Below are 21067 nucleotides of genomic sequence, written 5' to 3' on the forward strand. Positions count from 1 at the left end.
GAACTTGTGATCGTTAAGACATCTCTTCATTTACTGCTACAAACTGATAACGGTCAGATAAGTATGATTTAAACCATGCTAATGCAATTCCACTAATGCCAACATAATTTTCGAGTCTATTTAAAAGAATGTTGTGGTCAATAGTGTCAAATGGACCAGCTGTAGTTTTTTTATTAAGCGTGCAGGGCAACCACCCAGTAGAGCACAACAATAATCTAGCCTTGAGGTCATGAACGCATTAACTAATTGTTCTGCATTTGTCAATGAGAGCATGTGGCATAATTTCGATATATTTTTAAGATGGAAAAATGTGGTTTTACAGATACTAGACACGTGACTTTCAAATGAAAGATTGGTATCAAAGAGCACACCCAGGTTCCTAACCGACGACGAAGACTTGACAGAGCAGACATCAAGTTTTAGACAGTATTCTAGATAATTAGGTGAGGATGTTTTTTGTCCAATAATTTGAATCTCTGTTTTTTTCAGAATTTAGTAGTAGTAAATTTCTAGTCATCCAATTTTTTTAATCAGCTATGCATTATGTTAATTTTGTGAATTGGTAGTTTTCGTTAAGTTATGAAGAAATATAGAGCTGAGTGTCATCGGCATAACAGTGAAAGCTAATTCCATGCTTCCTAATGATATCTCCTAATGGTAGCATGTACAGAGTGAACAGCAGTGGTCCTAGTACTGAGCCTTGTGGTACGCCATACTGAACTTGTGATCGATAAGACATCTCTTCATTTACTGCTACAAACTGATAACGGTCAGATAAGTATGATTTAAACCATGCTAATGCAATTCCACTAATGCCAACATAATTTTCGAGTCTATTTAAAAGAATGTTGTGGTCAATAGTGTCAAATGCAGCACTAAGATCGAGTAACACTAATAGAGAGATACAACCACGATCGGATGATAAGAGCAAATCATTTGTGACTCTAATGAGAGCAGTCTCAGTACTATGGTACGGTCTAAATCCTGACTGAAAATCCTCGCAGATATAATTTCTTTCTAAAACGGAACATAGTTGTGAGGATACTGCCTTTTCTAGTATCTTTGACAGAAAGGGTAGATTTAAGATCGGCCTGTAATTGACTAATTCTGTAGGATCAAGTTGTGTTTTTTTAACAAGCAGTTTAATCATAGCCAGCTTAAAAGTTTTTGGTACGTATCTTAAAGACAAAGATGAATTGATGATATTAAGAAGAGGATCTATGACCTCTGTAAGCATCTCTTTCAGTAGCTTAGTCGGTATAGGGTCTAACATACATGTTGTTGGTTTAGATGATGAGTTTAATCGAATTCTTCCTCTCCTATAGCAATAAATGAATCGAATTTTTCCTTGGGGAGACTACAATGCACTCCCTGATGCGATACTGTAGTAGACGGTTACATAGTTATAATTTTGTCCCTGATATTATCAATCTTATAAGTGAAGAAGTTCATAAAGTCATTACTGCTGTGTTGCTTGGAAATTTCTGGTTTCGCCACTGTTTCAAATAAATACCTAGGGTTTTGTTTATTTTCTTCTAATAGGGTTGAAAAATAAGCAGATCTAGCAGTTTTTAAAGCCTCTCTGTATGCAATCGAACTCTCTTTCCATGAAATGCGAAATATATCTAGTTTTGTTTTCTTCCAGTTTCTCTCCATTTTTCTGGCTGCTGTCTTAAGTGCCTGAGTGTGCTCGTTGTACCACGCCGTTGGACTATTTTCTTTAATCTTCTTTAAGTGCAAAGGAGCAACTAAAGTGCTAAATTGTCTAAAGTGCTGAAAAAGAGAGTTAAGTTTCTGTCGCAATTTCGAGTTCTTCTAAGCTATTTGGGATGCTGAGATGATGAAACAGATTAGGAAGATTATTGATAAAGCAATCTTTAGTGGCAGAAGTGATGGGTCTCACATATTTGTAACACGGAGTCGGCTTTGCAGCCTTGGCTAAATGAAGTTTACACGAGACTAGATAATGATCTGAGATGTCATCGCTCTGCTGCAGAATTTCAACGGCATCAACATTTATTCTGTGTGATAATATTAGATCTAGAGTATGATTACGACAATGAGTAGATCCTGACACGTGTTGTCTAAGTCCAATAGAGTTCAGAATGTCTTTAAATGCCAATCCCAATGCATCTTTTTCATTATCTATATGCATGTTGAAATCACCAACAATTAGTACTTTATCTGCAGCCAATACTAACTCTGATAGAAAGTCAGCTAATTCTTTGATAAAATCTTTATGGTGCCCTGTATACAGTAGCCAGCACAAATCTCAAACGTGATTTGTCATTTAAGCAGGATTCTCAGTCTGTGTTTCACCGAATGGGAAAAACCTGTTTAATGTTGTAATCGGAACGGAAGAGCGGTGTTTTGTCCCGCGACTATAGCGTCTCACAGTCACCCAATCGCCCTGCTGCACGGGCTCTACTTCAGCTGGAACCGAACAATGTACAGAGTTCACTAAGCTAATCGCATCCAAAGCAGTATCTAAAGCCCTTGCATTCTTACTATCCTCGATTAAAGTTTGGATGCGTGTCTCTAGTTCTGGAATCTTCCCCGTCAGCTTTACTGTCTCCCTGCATTTATCACATGTAAATCCTGTGCTGACAGAGAAGGATATGCTAAACATGTTGCACTAGGTGCAAGTAACAATAAGAGGAGAAGATGACATGACTTACCGTGTTTGTTGACTGATCTTACTTACTGTTGACAACTTGCTTAAGTTGTTTGATGGTCTCGTAAAAGGCTCAAGAAAAATAAATAAATAAATAAATAAATAAATAAATAAAAGAGCGCGCGGATGGCACGATAACAGGCTAGCGAATTGCTGGCCTGTTGTGCTAGCAACAACGATTTAGTTTGAAGCTAGCTATGTCAGGTTAATGTGTGATGTTGAGTAAGTTATATTTAGCAGTATAAACAACAAGGAATGATAGTAAATAATGATTCAAAACAGGAAGATATACAAAGCTTTCAGACGCACACCAACGCAAACAGCAGCAGAAGTAACGAGGCAGACGGGAGCAATCAAACTCAATTGTGAATAATGAACTCAAACAAATGTGTACAAAGTTGCACAAGTTAGGCTACAAAGATACAAAATGCAATACGTCACGTCATGCGCCGCGTCTCCTCCACTCGCACGCATCACTCCAGGCCGGCTGTGCTTCTGCTGTACTGTTGTAACGAACTGCTGGTCCTCTCCTGTTCTTCACTGTCGTCGCTCCTCCTTTTATGCTCCCGTAGCTCCTCCGTGAGACACTCAAGACTTTTTACCACGGAAGAAAATCATCAAGTAGGCCTATATAAGGAGGGGTTTTGTTAACGTTATTTTAACGATTTTTAAAAATGGATAATACAAAATGCTTTCTAATATTTTGACAGAAAAAAAACACAAGCAAGAACAAAATTTAGACTTACAGTTGCCCGTCTTCTCTCTCTGTGTGTGTGCGTTTGTGAAAAAGAGCTCGCGCAGAACTGAGACAATGGTACTTTTAAATCCATAAATAATTAACATGCTAGTTTTCATACTAAATTAATATGTAAGATAATTAGGTACTTTAGTTATTTTTAACACAATAACATTACACATTCATGTTACATTTCTCAAAACTGAGAATGAATAAATAAATGCTTGTTTCTCCAGACTCGCAGTTGTCAGTCATCCACAAGTCAGAGCACTTTCATAAAGCCATAGCAATTTCAAGTTTATTTAGATTATAATGTTCAGAGTGACTATGAATGACAGATTGTACTTTTAGAGTCAATCCATGCGATCACGCAGACGATTAAGTAAACTCAATTCAATATTTCAACAAATCTCCCCCAGCCTGTTTACCGTAAGGAGTCAGAAGCACCGGGACTACTGTACTGTCCTCGCTTAAGAAATCCATCAGACGGCGAGAGTGGAAGGGGGATCGAGCGGGATTCTGTATTGCTGTCTCTTTTCAATCATAAGCCTTACGCATTTGTCAATCATCCTGGCTTGCTATTTGGGGAATGAACCAGCGCTATGATCGGTCGAACTCTTCTTCTGCTGTTGCTTGTTTTGATTACAGCGTGCACCAGGTTTTTGCATAGTTTAGAGTGACAAATCGTACCAACGTACTTTGAGGTCAAAATGCGTACAGGTCGGCAGGTCTGAGACTGTTCTATCTCAAATAATGTATTTTTGATTTAAAGGCCTGAATTGATTTTTAAAAAAAAATTCTTACTTTCTTGTCTTCTTCTACATTCAATGCAGGGGTTCTCTCTAGTCAAGTAGTTTTTTGCATTATAGCAATGGTCTGGAAAATTTTCTGTGAAGAGAGCAGATTAATCACGTTTGACCTTTCTGTAGTAGGCTACAACATAAGGTGAATGTTACCATAACATACAAAGCAATTGTTGCTGTTACTATGGCATGCACATTTAATCACTGCTAACATTCATTATCATTTCCCTGTGTTTTACACTTTGCTCATTCGTCATCAAGGTTTGACACTTGTCATTTTACTGTCACTTTATGTGTCACAGCTTTATATGTTTTCCAAGCAATGTTATTTCCACTTCATTCTTGTTATCAATCTTACCTATGTTCTTGCCATCGCCAAATAAAACCTTCATTGCTATATAGATTAATTCTTCCTTATTCTCATTCGCCAGTTCTTCATAATCATATCCTGCAAGCAAGACATTTCCCGTGTTTAGTAAAACATTATCAGTCATCACCAGTCATCAGTGATCTGTGTTCAAAAAGCCAACTCACCTTTAAGGTCTTTTTCGGTAATGTGTGCATATTTTATATGCATGGTTTTTGGGTCGATCAGTACAAATCTCTGGAGTGATGGGTAATCAAGATATGCATTGTCGCAGTGATCCACTGCAACCAAGATTTGAGCCATGATGTGGTTCGCTGTCTCATCATTCAGGCACCTTCCTTTTCTTCTGATGAACTCACTCAAGGTCACATAGTCAGGAAGAGGTTCCATTATCAGGATCTTTTGGTCTTCCAAGATGAAACGGTCATATAACCGTATGAAATGGTCGCAGGTTGAATACTTTTGCATTTCCAGATATGTAGCCCCCTCTTCGACAAACTCAGGCTAAAGAAAAGAGATTGACAAAACATTTGCTAATTTCAAATCTCCTAATTAAAGAGTAAGGGAAATGAAAGATGAAAACATTAGCTATGTTTCCATCACCCTGTTTTTATGCAAGTCTCGCATCAGAAAGAAACGTGATGGAAAGAAGTCCTGGTACTGCAGGTCCTTGTACTACAGGTGCGTAGAGCCAATGGTATATTGAAGAATGAACAAAAAGGGTGGCTAACCGCACACTGATCCACTCAAGACTGGAAAAGTCTACTAAAACATTTCAATAAATTGCATTTTATAAACGGCACGATGCAATTTATAAAAGAAAAAAATGTTTTTGTAGACTTTTGCAGTCTTGAGTGGATCAGTGTGCGGTTAGCCACCCTTTTTGTTCATTCTTCACTATTCAAAATAAGACCATTGTAAGCACATCACACTTAAAACAGACCACATTTATACGGTTGTTAAAGGTCCTATGTTAATCCCTGCTCGATATGACAGTTTCACCTTACAAATTCTACGTTCTGTCTTTATGTTGTCTGTTATTAAAATGCATTCAAATGCTACTTCGTTTGCTTATGTTACTGCTCATGTTTTCTGACCTGATATTAAGGATGAAAACACAAACCCAGCTAATGAAAGAAATTTTTAAAAAAATTGATGAAAAAAATCATCATTTAATAAAAAAAACTTAAAAAAACTTAACATGAACTCTATAACCGATTCTTCTAGGCTTTGGGTGTGTAATTCAGTTATATCTCATACTATCTACATACCGCATTTAACAAACCAATTCTTACTAGAGAATTTCAAGAAGAATTAAGTCTTGTCAACTTACCGATGTTTCCCAAAGTCTGCACCTCTCAACAAATTTGATGTAAACCTAAAAAAATAAAGAAATTTTTTTGCACATGATCATCTACAGTCTACAGTCAATTTTTTAAACACTTTTTGATCAAAACTGTCAACACTGATGTTTATGGCAAGACTCAAAGTTCACAGAAGGAAACAAGAGACAAAACGTTTGGTTATGGAGAAAGAGCAACATACTTTCTGGCCGTCCGATCTTCTAATTCCTTCATGGACACGATCATCATGTCTCAGTTTCTTTCCCACTTTATAAAGAGACTCAAAGTATTTATGTTGCAGTGTCGGTTCATCAGGAAATATTAAGGTCACTGAAAAACACACAGCAACAACATGTTAACATACAGCATGAGACTGAACAACACACCAGTGCAGATCAGGTGAGGAGCCAGTATGAGTGGAGATTACAAACAAAACCAGAACAACAGATTGAAATGGACATGAATCTAGTGGTACGTGATACGCAGGCTATATTTACCTCTACTATAAGTAAAAGTAGCATATATGTTCTCATTAACGTAACTGTAGCAGCAGGGGGTTGTTGCTATATTGAATTGTCTCTAGAACTAAGGGTGTAGAAATCTCAGTTTACTCGCCACAAAAAACTAGACTACAGCACTGCATGATAACTGGAGACTCACGGTCTGTTGGCTCTTCTTCGGGTGTTTGTGGATGCTCCTGCGAAGGCTCGCGGTCAGGCACAGAAGGATACACATTGCTTATAAACGTTTGGATGCCACACTTTACAGCATCCCAATAAGAATGGTCTTCCCTCCCTTTTGTGTGTTTTTCTGAAAGGAAAGAATATTGATTAGAAAGATCTTTTTTTATTAGCACAGATTACAGTTGAATGATTAACATAAAACTGTCCTGTGATGTTCATGTGAATAATTAACAGGTTTAGCATTGAAGTTCACGTTACTAGAAGAGGCACAGCCAACTTACAAGCACAGTGCTAATGCTGTGCTGCACAGAAGTCACACAGTAATCGTGTCTCTAGGGGTGGGCGATATGGCAAAAAAATCATATCACCATTTTTTTCAAGAAAATCATTATTCACAATTTAATCACGATTCTATTTTAAATGTTGGTTTTATTATTTTTCAAGTGACTGAGCATAAAAGCCAAACTAATGTCCCTATTTTAAAAACAGAGCCTTAAAAAGTAACAACATATAAAATAAAATCAAAAGAATGGCAGACATTTGGCCCAAAGTAGCAAAGATAATAACCTTTGTCATTCTTTTTTTTGTTATTAAACAATATAAACAAAGATACACATTACATATATACAACTGAAATAAACAGTGCTGTATTTTTTCAGCTACAGTAGGTGTATTTAACAGTAGCACTGAAGAAAGACATTAAATTAACAAATATAAAAATAAAACACTACATAGACTTCACTGTATAAATGATACATTGATTCTTATTAAAAGTTCTCAGTCAAGAGCAGTGAGTGATTTTCTCTTTGTGTTTTATTAACATTAAAAGGATAGTTCCCCTTAAATTGAAAATTGTCATCATTTCCTCTCAGTTACGCTAGTAATCCAGAGTTCTTGTGAGAGCACAAGTTGAATTTGCTCAGCGAGTTACTCTGGCGTCGAGTAATGATGCTCATTAAATATGCCCTTGTATCCGAGCTGCACCAATCACATCCGGTTATCTGATATAGGCGGGCCAGAGGCGAGCTAAACAGATGACGACAGCGCTGTGACGTCGAAGTCATTAGTAAACATTGCAAGATGGCTATGGATGAACACCAGTTGTCTGAAACGGCATTGACCGCTACAATGAACGAGTTAGACTTGGCTTTTTATCTAAAAGAGGAACAGAAGACGGCGCTCGAATCATTCCTTTGCAAGAAGGACGTTTTTGCTGTTTTGCCGACCGGATACGGCAAGAGTCTTCGCTGGTAGCTAAGCGTATGGGGTTTATTGTTGTGATTGGTCGTAGTGTTATCCAATTGCGTGCAGTGAGATTTATTTTTTTCAGAAAAATGCATTGTGATGCTTATTTACTGTATTTAGTGATATAATATTCATGGTGTACTTTTCAGTAATACAGATATAACTGAAAAGTTCTACAAAAATTTATAAATATAGCTCTGCCATAGCATTTCACTGATCTTTGTTATTATGTATTTTGTTCAAGAGATTATATATGCTGCTATACTTTTTTAATGTACCCTTATGTTTTATTCTGCATTTTACACAACAAGATAGGCTACTATATTAAAGTTTTCTTGATTTCAAAGTCTGTGTATGTCTTAACATTTAGATTTATTTTTGCACTTTTAATATAGCCTTTTGAATACTGAATAAAACAGCTTTATAATAAACTATTAGTGTAATGCTAATACATTTTTAATGAGCTGAAATGCTATTTAAGTGTTCTTGAGGAACATTAACATTAAGCTTCAAATATATTATAACTGTAGTTTAAGACATGTGAAAGTATATTTTTAATGAACTGTAAAGAAATACACTTAAATGTACTAAATGTCCTTGAAGTGGTTCCATTTTAGTACAATTTAATATATTAAAATATAGTGCAAATAGCTTAAAATTGATCTTAAGCATATATTGAAATACACTTAATATACTTGAGGTTGTTTCAAAATAATGCATGTAATACCTACAAATCTTTGCAGATTTAATACACACTTAGTATAGTACAATTTAAAGGGGTATAATGCCCTTTTCAAAAGTCTTTGATGTCCCCTTTGTATGTGGGTATATTTCTTGTATGTTTCGAAGACACTCCTGCTAACTGGCTAACGTTATTATTCTTACTGAAATATATCTGCTAATCAGCTGTGGGCCACTATTACCTAAAACTGTGCCTATTAATCCTGTTGTAGGAGACTCTGAACAACATTAGGAGCCTTTAAAGTAGCATTTGGGGATGGTGGTGGCGCAATGGATAAGACACATGCCTTTGGTGTGAGAGACCCGGGTTTGAATCCACTGTGAGACACCAATGTGTCCTTGAGCAAGACACTTAACCCCTAGTTGCTCCAGAGGCGTGCGACCTCTGACGTATATAGCAATTGTAAGTCGCTTTGGATAAAAGCGTCAGCTAAATGAATAAATGTAAATGTAAGCATAATAGGGGCCCTTTAAGGACCAGCGGCAGCATGTTTAGTATTAGTCTACTGTCACTTTAAGATCGGCACACGTCTAATATACATGCATATGATGTGCACTTGATTTTCTCTCAAATATTTGCTTTCACTTTAGACCTAACCAACTGTGTTTATGTTTAGCTTGTGTGTATTTGACAGTATTAGCACAATAAGACTAGAAAGATAACTTAGTCCAGTATCCAGGCGCTGTTTGACAGGCTTTTAGTGCCTGTGAGCTTCGGGTGTATGCGAATAAAATGTTTAACTGGCAACTTTTGTGAATGGCAGTGTCCGGTGAGTGTAACTCTATCCTCTGCCTTAACATGTGATGTGAATGTAACAGAACTGCAACTGATAGAATGTGCGCTGTAACGACATTTCTTCAAAAGCAGATCGTGGAGACATTTTAATCATCCACGATCAAATATTGTGAAATCGCACACCCCCATGTGTCCCACTGTTATTTCATACATGTGAGTATTGATTTGTATTATTGTTACCTGTCGAGATGTTCTGTGCAGACGCATCTGTTGAGCTGCTGATATCCATTCCTTCAGGGATATCTCCATATTCAAACACGTCCCTGCTGCTGCTATCCATTCCTTTGGGGATGTACTCATATTCGAACACGTACCTGCTGCTGCTATCCATTCCTTCGGGGAAAATTGCATGCATGATGTTTACTTTCTGCATGTTGCCTAACATCAGAAACATCAGGCTGAAGCGGACATGAATCACAGTGGTTACAACTAGAGACTCACCATCTGGTGTTTTAAACCAGTAATGATATAAAATGTTTTTAGTAAAAGTAAAAAAATGCTTTTATTATTGCTTGATACAAATTTTACAAATTCAATTTAATTCTTGTGGTTTTATTCCGATCTTGATTCAGTTTGGATACGTATTAGGTACCGCAGAGTCGTAGTAGTATTATTATCTTATCAGTATTATTGTTAGTTTTTTATTATTGTCAGAAACACTGACCGACAATGTCCTAATTTCAACACCAGTCCTAATTTCAGTTAAAATGACAAATCTGCATTCTTACGTTCATTCATACTGTTACCAAGTTTGAGTTGAGTGAGAAGTCCCCCAGTAATCGTGTCCCACTGTTATTTCTGCATACATGTGAGTTTTAGTTTGTATTAATGTTACCTGTTGGGTTGATCTGCACAGGTCCATCTCTTGGGCTACTGCTGGGGTTTCTCTCAGATAAAACATCAGCGCTAGTCGAAGGTTGAGCACCGCTGCTATCCATTTCCTCAGACTGCAAGTAGCCTAAGGAAAAATTTAAACTACCATCAGAAACATCAGGCTGAAACGGACATGAATCAGAGTGGTAATGACTAGACACTCACAAACAATAAGTGTAGGCTATTGTGATTGTCACAACATTTGGTAGCCTTACTAAACACTATTTTATTAAGTTTAGTGACAGCATGGTGCAATAATTGGTACAGGCCCGAGGTTTTCAAAGTGGGGGCCGCAGAAAGTTGGGAAAAAACCCCGAAAAAGTAAAAATATTTATATTATTATGAGTATTGTTATGAAATAGCATTATAATAATTTGTCGCATAGCCTATCTGAACATTATACTTTTAATGCTAATCTTTTAGAGATGCACTGATTGATCTGCTGGTGACCGGAATTGGCCGATTTTCACGTGATCGGCCATGACCGGCCTATCAGTCTGACATATGCCGATTGTATGCCGGTCAAATGCACTCGGGCACCACATGATTAACATCAACATCGCGCAACATCAGCATCACATGTGCACACAGAACGCACATGTATGACTATGAAACCTCGTGTATTACGGCCATTTCAGACCGCAAGCATGAGCGACGCGTGAGCAGCAGTGAAGCGGGGGTTTCGGCACCGAGTCTATTTATGCTGCGCTGCTCACGTTCAATTAAAGTGAAAGCACACTTTTGATGGACAAAAAATATAAACATGATTTCACACAAAAAGTGATTCGATTCGCAAGCTCTCAATTCGATTTTGATTTCGATTCTCGATCCGATTTTCGATTCTAAATTCAATTTCGATTCCACTCAATGAATATAGATTTAATACAAATCCTATAATTATTTTAAAAAAAGAACAGTGAACATAAGTTTACAAGTGGTTAATTAATAAAAAGAAATTAAGAGCCACAAACCTATAAAAGAGCTATAAACTCTTTTTATTTTAGGTACACTTGGGTACTTTAAAACAGAACCCAACTCTATATTTCAAATGCATACAATGAATAGACAGGATTTTGATGCAAGATGAAAAATTGATGCTGAAAATTGGGCAAGTCAGAACAGTCGCATGCCTTGATCAAACAGGTTAACAATCCTCACATAAACCCATAAAAAAACAACTCGCATATCATTTTTACCTGTGCCCTTCCTGTCTAACAGCTAGGACATATACAGAAACTGAATAAAGTTATCAAACAGTCTGCGCTGCATTAATTATAAACTAGTGCAAAGTGCCCGTGCAAAATCAGTTTTTGTGTGTGTTTTTAGTAATTGTTGGTTTGGTGTATTTGAGTGCTCATTGTTACAATTACACAGCAAAAGTTCAGTGACATTTTTATTTATGCATGGTAGAAAGCACACAGTGAACTCCGAGAAAAGGCTATCCTTGAGCAAAGTTTGTGAATAGGCTACTACAAATGATGCTCGTGAAAGAGACTGTGAACGCATTGAATAGGATGAGTTTAGTTGGTGAATAGCATAGGCTATTATTACACAGTAGTGATAACGTTAAGCACACCAGAATGAAATATAATATTCAGAAGTAAACAGCATAGCTGACTTAGGCTGGCGACACACTGGCTGCGTGGCGTATATGTGGCGTTTTCCATGTCTTTGCACACTAGAAACGTGTCTGACGCGGCGCTGCTGCTGCTAGGTGACATATGATAAGCCTCATTGGTGTTATATTTGACATATGGAGAGAGAGTTGTGGAAGGCCTATACTTCATGTTAAACATAAATATATAGCAGCAAAGACAACGTCGGCAGGGTTGACGGCAAAATAGGCTATAGAATATTTCGTTCTGTATTGACAGGTGCAGTATATGAAAATCGATCATATTTTTTAAAATTACATTTATATTTGCATTTATGTCAAAACCTAGAGACGTTCAAACATCTAAATGACATTTATTAATATGTATTTGTGTCAAAATGACATATACAGTAAACATCTTTTCCTATTCTATTTTGCCTGGAAACGCATCCAAGACGCTTGCGTGTCGCGTGAAATATAGGCTCGGTTCTATTTCTAGCATGTACGCGTTTGTGTGCAAGCTCTCTAACCTGTTAACATGGGAGCCGGAATAAAAACGGACACGCCACGCAGCTGAGACGCTCACGCCACGCATCCAGTGTGTCGCCGGCCTTACAGATTCAGTTTACATCCACAAATGAATAAGTGCGTCGATTCAGGGAGCAGTGCAAAGTGCCCGTGCAAAATCAGTTTTTGTGTGTGTTTTTAGTAATTGTTGGATTCTTGGTAAAGAAAACACATTTTTACTCAAATTAATCAAAATGGATTTATCACGTTTTGGAACCAAACTATAATATTCAGAAGTAAACAGTGTAGCTGACTGAGTGTTTATGTCAGAATGTTTTTTTTTTAAACCACAACCTTCTAAGTGCTTCTTTTACCGATATTTACAATATCTTTTGCATTTCTCATCCAAACAACGTCAAACTTGGCACTGCACTTACTCGTGCCCGTAGCAAGACACCTGTCGAGTTTGAAATCCATTGGACTAATGGTTCGAGAGATATGCGAATAACAGACACACACACACACACACAGACAGACAGATGTTCCTGTAATATATAGATAGATTATATATAGACTAATACTTATTAAAGTTACAAAAGTTCTTTAGTCAAGAGCAGTGAGTGTTTTTCTCTGTTCCCTTTGTTCTTTGATTAACTTTAGCAACAGATATAATTAGTGGCTAGTGTGTACTGTCCCTTTAAGACCAGCCGCTGCTGACAGAGACGCGGATCTCACACGTGCCTCATTCATCATAAGACTGCTCTTATATTATGAAGATACTCGACAAAAATACATTTTGGCATAATTGTGTGTGTTACTGTTCGTTCAAGCGCGAAAGAGAACTGAAAATTCAGCTTTGCATCACAGAAATAAATTATAATTTAAAGTATAATAAATTGAAAACCAATTATTTTAAATTGTAATAATATAGGCTATCACAATCATAGACTGTAAAAAAATTATCACAATATTACATTTTTTTTCTGTATTTTTGATCAAATAAATGCAGGCTTGATGAGCAGAAGAAACTTATTTTTTTTAAAACATTAAAAATAGTAATGTTTCCAAACTTTGTAGAAAGATATATATATATTAAATATATCTTTTCAATTAAATCATTTGAAAAAAATTATTTATAATAACTTTGTTTTAAACTTTGAAACGTTCCAAAACAGGAAGTAGCGCAATGCCTTGCTACGCCCACTTCCGGCATCAGACTGTTAGGCTGGCGCTGTCGTCCTCACACTGCTATGACGTACGGTTCTGCGGTTCTGCAGTGAGACCTATCTCGCATTTTGCGTCATATAATTGCGTAGGCTTGATATCACGATTGCGAAATGATTAATCGTGAAGCACTAGTTGAGGTTATTTTGATTAAGATAAAACAAACATAAAATCTCACAGCATTAGCTATAAAATGGAGTTTGCAAGCCTATGAACAGTGGAGGAAAACTAGCACTGGCTTTTGGGTAATAGATAAATAAATATGTAAAAAAAATCGCTTCGTGGCGTTTGAGAATCGATTTTGAATCGACCACATTTTAAAAAACGATTAATCGAAAAATCTATTTTTTTTGCCCAGCCCTAGACAATACTATTATAGTATTAAAATAATAGACAATAAAATAAATGGAGTTTCTCCATCTAAAGTATTTAAAGAGTTTTACCTCGAGACTGACGCTTCTTACAGAGAAACCGTAACAAGAGTCCAGCGGTGATCAGAACCGGAAGAACCAGAGGGATGATCAGAGAACAGCCTGAAAACACAGGAGAAATAAGCAGAGATTATGATCACTTTGAGCTCATTATATTAGAGTTATAGCCCTTTGTTGGTTACAAATGTCTTTACTCAAACCAATACTTTCTCCATTTCTTTGTCCTTGATTCTAACCCGTTTTCTCTTTCGTGAAATGATGTATGTATGGGACTAGTATTTCTTTTTTTTCTTTTTTTGTTAAAGGGGACCTTTTATCTATTAAGCTTATATTTTCTTTAAGATTATATAACTTCTGTATGTAAAAGTCTGTATCATTAAATGGTAACTTGTCTTTCTGTTGTTATTTTTTAGATGTTTGTTGTAACTATATGCTTAAATGTAATTCAAGATACTTTAGTAAAACCATGGCTAAACTGTGGTTATACAACCAATTTGTGGTACATGGTATAAAAAATAATAATTCATAAGGGATACATAAAGCAGGACAGAATTCAACCATTAATGAAGAGAACTAAAAAAAAACACTTAATCCAGAGTTTCTGACAGGAATTAGACATGTGGAAACACATCTTTTTGGCTAACTTACCTGGAGCTGCACGATTCTGGCTAAAATGATTCACGATTCTGAAAAGCTTTATTATTTTAAAGATCTACAAATCCTGAACATTAGGTTACCAAACAGGATAGAAACAAAATAATACACTTGCTTCAGTCAAATTTAAATAAATGCAGTAAACAAAAATAGTAAATAAATAAAAAATGACAATTAAACATTGACAACATTCAAAGGTATTACGCCAGACTAGACCTATTAAAGATTCTTAGCAAGACACACTATCAACATTTTTAGGTCTGGTGTTGCGTTGAATAGCGTTGCTTTTATAGACGTTTGTTTCGTCTGGCCGCTGGTACTTTGTGATTGAGCAGTTTTGTTTTTAACCATCTCATACTGTAGTTTAAGATAAGTGTTTAATTGAGATAAGTTTATAATAACTTTGCTTTTCATTTATTACTTAAAGCTCAGTTGAAGTTTTTCGATAGCTACTACATTAAAAACTACTAGCCTAACTGATAAAGTTCACACATTATTTAAAACAAGTGAACAGTCAGTAATAAAATAAGAACAAATACACAAATTACAAGCAGAGATGAATACTAAATAAAGTTTACAAAGTCTAACAGTATATTCAGGTAGCCTACAGAAATGAATAATTAAACTTAAATGTAAAATAACACTATTTGTCACTGTATAAATTAAATATAGTTTAATCTTTGTTAAAGCTGTATTTTATTGTTTTATTTATATCAATGACACAGAAAACAGTATATAATATTAAGTGCTGTCACTTTAAGACTGCACGGACCGAAAAAAACTGACAAATATCCGCAGATGTTCACATATGACATAAACGAGAGAATACTTGTCGAGGGTCATTTAGACCGGTATTTTGACAATTTTGTGTTTATGTGTCCGTTCGAGCGCTGTCTGTAAAGCGCCGCTCTCTGTGTGTGTGTGTGTGTGTGTGTGTGTGTGTGAGTCCCGGTTTTGGCTCTTCTTTGTTTGTGTAAATCATAGACAGTATATAAACGGTGTAAATTGGCAACTCAATACACGTCCAAATGATGAACTTTCACTCTATGATTGTTAACTTTAGCAGTTAATCCGCGAATCACATGCGTTACTAGCGAACCGAATCTAGTGCCATCTGTTCCACCCCTAAGGCATTATCTCGTTGAATATCATTGACAGAATCATACAAATGCATGATTAAGATCGCGTGGGGGGTTGAATCGAGATCGCGCGATCTTTTAACGATTAATCGTGCAGCTGGGACTGTTATTTCTGTGAGTTTTGATTTGTATTAATGTTGACTTACCTGTCATGTTCTCAGCAGGCGCGTCTGGGCTGGCGTTTGTCGCATTTAACACAGCAGCGGCGGCCCAATTTAACATTTTATTCATGTTGCCTATTGTTTTATATCTAGATAATCCGTTTGTACACTGTATTTCATTAACTGTACTGTGTTTGTCTGTCTATGTTTGCTTTGCACTGTTACCAGCCTGTGACATCATGAACAGAACTGGCGCGCATGTGACGTCACAGAGCCCGTCAAGGTCGAAGATCGAAGCTGCTGCCAAAGCTAGTTCACCTACAGGATTTTAAGCCCGATTTTGCAAATAACAGATGTGAATTATAGAAATGTGAGAGTGTGCTATGTTTATGCTAGGTTGATCGCAGCTTTGATCACATTGAATATATTATATTTTAAAGTATATTAAAATAGAAAACCATTATTTTAAATTGTAAAATTATTTCACAGTATTAGTTTTTTCTGTATTATTGATCAAATAAATGCAGCCTTGATGAACATATGAGACTTCGTTCAAAAACATAAAAAAATAGTAATGTTTCCTAACTTTTGACCGGTATTGTATGTATACCCATATTTATGATAAAAATTAAAGTAGAAATGATCAATACATTTTACATTGAAAAACACATATTTTGTAAATTAATAATAATATTTAAATAAAACAAATTGTTATGGCGTCTCCAGATTTCATTCTCATGGTCAAAAGCCCAGTGAGGAGTGTTGTAGTTGTTGTTGTAAGTTCCCACATTCACCAGCTGGGGGCGCTTCACTGTTACATGTTATGGCTAATTCACACTATCACCAGATGATGATTATACATCACATCTCAGATATTCCACAAATCCACAACCCGACAGACGAGAAAACCAACACTAACAGGCTTCTTTGAGTGTGAACAGAAGCTGTGTTTGTCTGAGCGTTTGACAGAAACAGCAACTACTTTCCTGCAGGGCATGCTGGGTAATTATGAAGCCACATGCGTCCCAATGTGCATACTATCCACCCTATCTGCCCTAAATAGTATTGACAATTACTAATGTCACATATATTTAGGATGGATAGTATGCACATTGGGACGCAGGCTTTGTTTTCTGTGAGCTTCTCACATTCAACAGCTGTGGATCATTATGAATTCATTTTAATAAGTAATTAGTCATTGACACTGGTGTAGAGTAACCCTTACCATAACTCTTGAAAGAACTGAGTTTTAATGACAGATTGAGTAAAAGGTTTCCCAGCCGTGATGTCAGCGACCGTGTGTGTGTGTTTTCTGACGGGATGGACACATAATTCAGGGCAAGAGCGGCTCTGTAAAAATAAGCTGAGATCCCGCAGGTCCTTTAATGGATTCTGCAGATGTTTCTCCTCGAGAAGCTGAGGAACTGAGAAACTCAGAGATATTACTGATCGCTGTCTAGTAATAACAGTGTGTTGTGAGTGTGTTGATTAGCCAGCATAAAGACGAGGTGAAACCCTTGGAGAAACATATCAATTCATCTATCTATTTGAAAAAAAAAAGAATAAAGTTTACATTTATAAACATTTCAATCTTTATTGCAAACTTAAGGATAAGGCTGAAGATTGAATACGTACAGTACATAATTCAGTTATCGAAACAGGCATATCTGAAATTTGTAACAGTTGTAATATCTTGTTGTGACTGCAAGGCACCAAAAATAATAACTTTTATTTGCAGTTGAGGTAAATGTGTAGCTGCCTTCAGCAATGTTTGATGCTCAGAGTTTTACACACTTTTCTAGCAACGCTGCGTAAGTGTCAATGCTACAGAAAGACATTTTAAAAGAGTTTCTATTGAAAGATTTCAAGCTCAAAGTGGTGTGAAGTGTGCTCAGTATATTGGTTTAAGAGTTAATACAGAATGCATTACGTAGTAATGTAAAAGAGAACAAAAAAAGACAAACAACTCATTCTTAGAGACAAAAATTAGTCAAACAATTTAGAGATGGGTCACATGATTTGTTTATGAAGCTGTAATGCCACCTTGTGGAAATCCTCTGGAACTGCAGGAACTGTTGGCAAATAAAAGAGACTGAGTTTACTAAAGTTCATTTATCAGGCAGTATATTCAGTCATTTGAACTTTTTTGCATTCTTTTACCTTAAGACAATCATATATTAAAGTGGTCCTTTTATGCTTATTTACATGTTCAACGTTCTTTAGTGTGTAATGTTGCTGTTTGAGCCTCAAAAATCTCTGCAAAGTTTCAAAGCACAAAGTTCTTCTCTATATCAGTGTCAGTGTTTCTGAACTCCTGAAACGCCTCCATTGTAGTCTTGAGTTTCTTCCGGGAACGAACACGTCACAATATTCCTCATTTAAATAATTAATACGCAGACTAAAGGGGCGGGGCCTGGTTGAGTTAGTTAGTAGTGTGTTAAACTGGCGGTTATGGTAAGAGGTGGGACATTTCCCAAACACACTCGAAGCGCTCGACCAATCACAACACACTGATCCAACCGACCAATCAGGGCACAGTGTTTTTTTTCAGAAAGAGGGGCTTCATAGAGACAGGAACTAAACAGTGGTGCGTTGTTTCTTGTATAACTATCTAACTCGCTGATTAACTGTCATAGTAAGATGCAAAAGACTTTGTAAAAGGGCATAACATGTCCTCTTTAACACGGCAATTCAGGACACTAAGGCCCAGAGATTTTTTCACGTTTTCTGCACTGATTCTGCTTGGAAATCTGTTACAGAGTAATACTGACCACTTTAGCCTGCTTCTCAACCAACGGCAGAGTCATTTCCCAGAAGCAATCTTCACAGTCAAAAAAAATATGATTCTTCAACTTACACACAGTTGTAGCAAACACCACGAAGCATGGAGCAATAAAGAAACAAACTAGTAAGTAACATCACCGCTACAGGTGCGCTTTTGTCTCTGTGAGTAGCTTACGGAACAGCCTGTCTCCTGACACACACACACACACACAATCATCATTCAAGTGACTCAACCAAACCGACGCATTCTTGCATCCATTTACTAAACTAAATCTCAGTGCAGAATGCAGATCCATGCCACTTTCCTCAGTCTCTGTAATGGCAGTAAGAACAGTAACATGCACATGTACCTGTCTGGATTCGGCCATCTTGTTCGGCCACTCCGCCAGGTACCAGACTCTTGATGTAAATCCCTCCATAACGGAGACCTGTGTTCACTCCTCCCTGTGGATTCAGACATCAAGACACACAGTCAGTCACACATTTGAACTTCTTTTGATAAGAACCCCTTGTGAAAATAAGTGTGCTTGATTGTATTAAATGTGTACTTTTTAACTGTGCTTGTAGATAATATACTATTAATACAGCAAAAGGCCACTTGAGGGTACACTTTCATGCCAAGATTTCTTTACACACTTTTAGAAGTCACTTTGTAGAAATGTAAAATCTACATTGAAATAATTATTTAAACTTTTTTTTTTTATTACGTTAATTCTACGTGGCATTGATTCAACAAGGTGCTGAAAGCATTCTTTAGAAATGTTGGCCCATATTGATAGTATAGCATCTTGCAGTTGATGGAGATTTGTGGGATGCACATCCAGGGCACGAAGCTCCCGTTCCACCACATCCCAAAGATGCTCTATTGGGTTGAGATCTGGTGACTGTGGGGGCCATTTTAGTACAGTGAACTCATTGTCATGCTTCACTTGTGTAAATAATATTGGTGGTGCTAAGGTTGGCTTCTCTGACAAAAGAAAAGAAGTTGTTTTAAACTATAAATATAAGAGTATACATTCTGTCTACTCATCAGAGATATAACTAAAATTATACTTACTTGGCTTATGGACAAGTATACAGAAAAGTCTAAGTACATTTGGCCTTAATTGGTGCTTAATTGATTAAGATATACTTAAAGGAGCTGTATGTAAGAAATGTATTTCAATTAATCATAAAATGGCCCTGATATGTCACTAGACATTAAGAAATCATGTTCATTTCAAATACTTATATCACTGACAACAGTAGTCCGGCCAGGATATTGTCATTTAAAAAGTGAAGTTGCAGCCCTCAACTGATGTTGATGTTGTCATCTTGTGTTTTGGCCTGAAGCGCCACCCTCCACCTATCTACCAATCACGAAGTCAGTAGTGTTTCAGCATCCGGGTTGCCAGCTCAGCTCTAGTTACCACAGCTGCAGCTACAAACGTTCCTGCTGGATCCTGCAGCCTATCTGGCAACCTCGAGTCAGGGGGGAGGGGGAAGGGATACACCGCTCTACAGTAATTTGAAAGTGATTGCAGTACCAGTTTTGGCCACAATCTTACATACGGCTCCTTTAAGAAAAGTACAATTACGTATTCTAAGTATACTTGGCATGTAGTTGGTAGTTGGCATGTTTGAGTGAATTTATAGTTTTACTGTTAGTTTATTAGTTACTAACTCATCTTTAGTTTATAAAAGTACATTTTGTAGTTGTATAGCTGCAATCCTAAAGAAACACTTGTGTATACTAGATGTATTCTAGTTGAGCACTCAATTTAAAGTATACTTTTTTAAAACTACAAAGTTGGCCTATTTAGTTGGCCAAGTACACTATATAGTACACTAATATACAGTATACACGGAAAATATACTTAAACTTCAAATGAATTTAGGGTATGTTTACACGACAACAAATTTACTAAAAATGGAAAATATTTTCCTTCGAAAAAAATGACCAAAAGACAAGATCACATGAAGGGCAAGGGAAATCACATGACCCACCAGGAAACAAGACTGACAAATATCGGAATAAAAGACAAGAAAGCATAAACATAACCAAAACCTAAGACAGCCGTGTCATCTGAATTCCTATTTGTTTATTTTAAAATGTATACGTGTCCACTTTGTTTAGTCTCAAAACCTATAAACCTATAAAACGGCTCGGTTACGACTGTAACCTCGGTTCGCTGAAGAGGGAACGAGCATGGCGTCGAGATTGACGCTATGGGGAACGCTTTGCGTGATGATGTCTTGAAGCACATGTAAAATCAGTCCAATGGTGTGGCGGAACGTCAGATGCGGGTGACGTCACGAACCAGGAAGCTATAAAGCCTGCTCGAAAACAGAGAGCGTCAGCTTCATCGCTGACAGGCATAAAGGAGATATGG

General features: G+C 36.8%; 1 protein-coding gene across 1 annotated transcript in view; it reads right to left on the reverse strand.

The window, feature by feature from the left end:
• LOC311305681 (uncharacterized protein) overlaps positions 1-21067 on the reverse strand; it is a gene marked incomplete at both ends in the record, with an annotated part of 309017 nt that overhangs the window by 38395 nt on the left and 249555 nt on the right. The window contains 5 exons of the mRNA XM_084433494.1: positions 4572-4661; positions 4748-5084; positions 5914-5958; positions 6126-6253; positions 6584-6733. Coding sequence (XP_084289620.1) covers positions 4572-4661; positions 4748-5084; positions 5914-5958; positions 6126-6253; positions 6584-6733 — 750 coding nt within the window. The remainder of the gene's footprint in view (positions 1-4571; positions 4662-4747; positions 5085-5913; positions 5959-6125; positions 6254-6583; positions 6734-21067) is intronic.

This window comes from Rutilus rutilus (genome assembly GCF_951802725.1).
Source record: "Rutilus rutilus genome assembly, chromosome: 16".
NCBI lineage: Eukaryota > Metazoa > Chordata > Actinopteri > Cypriniformes > Leuciscidae > Rutilus > Rutilus rutilus.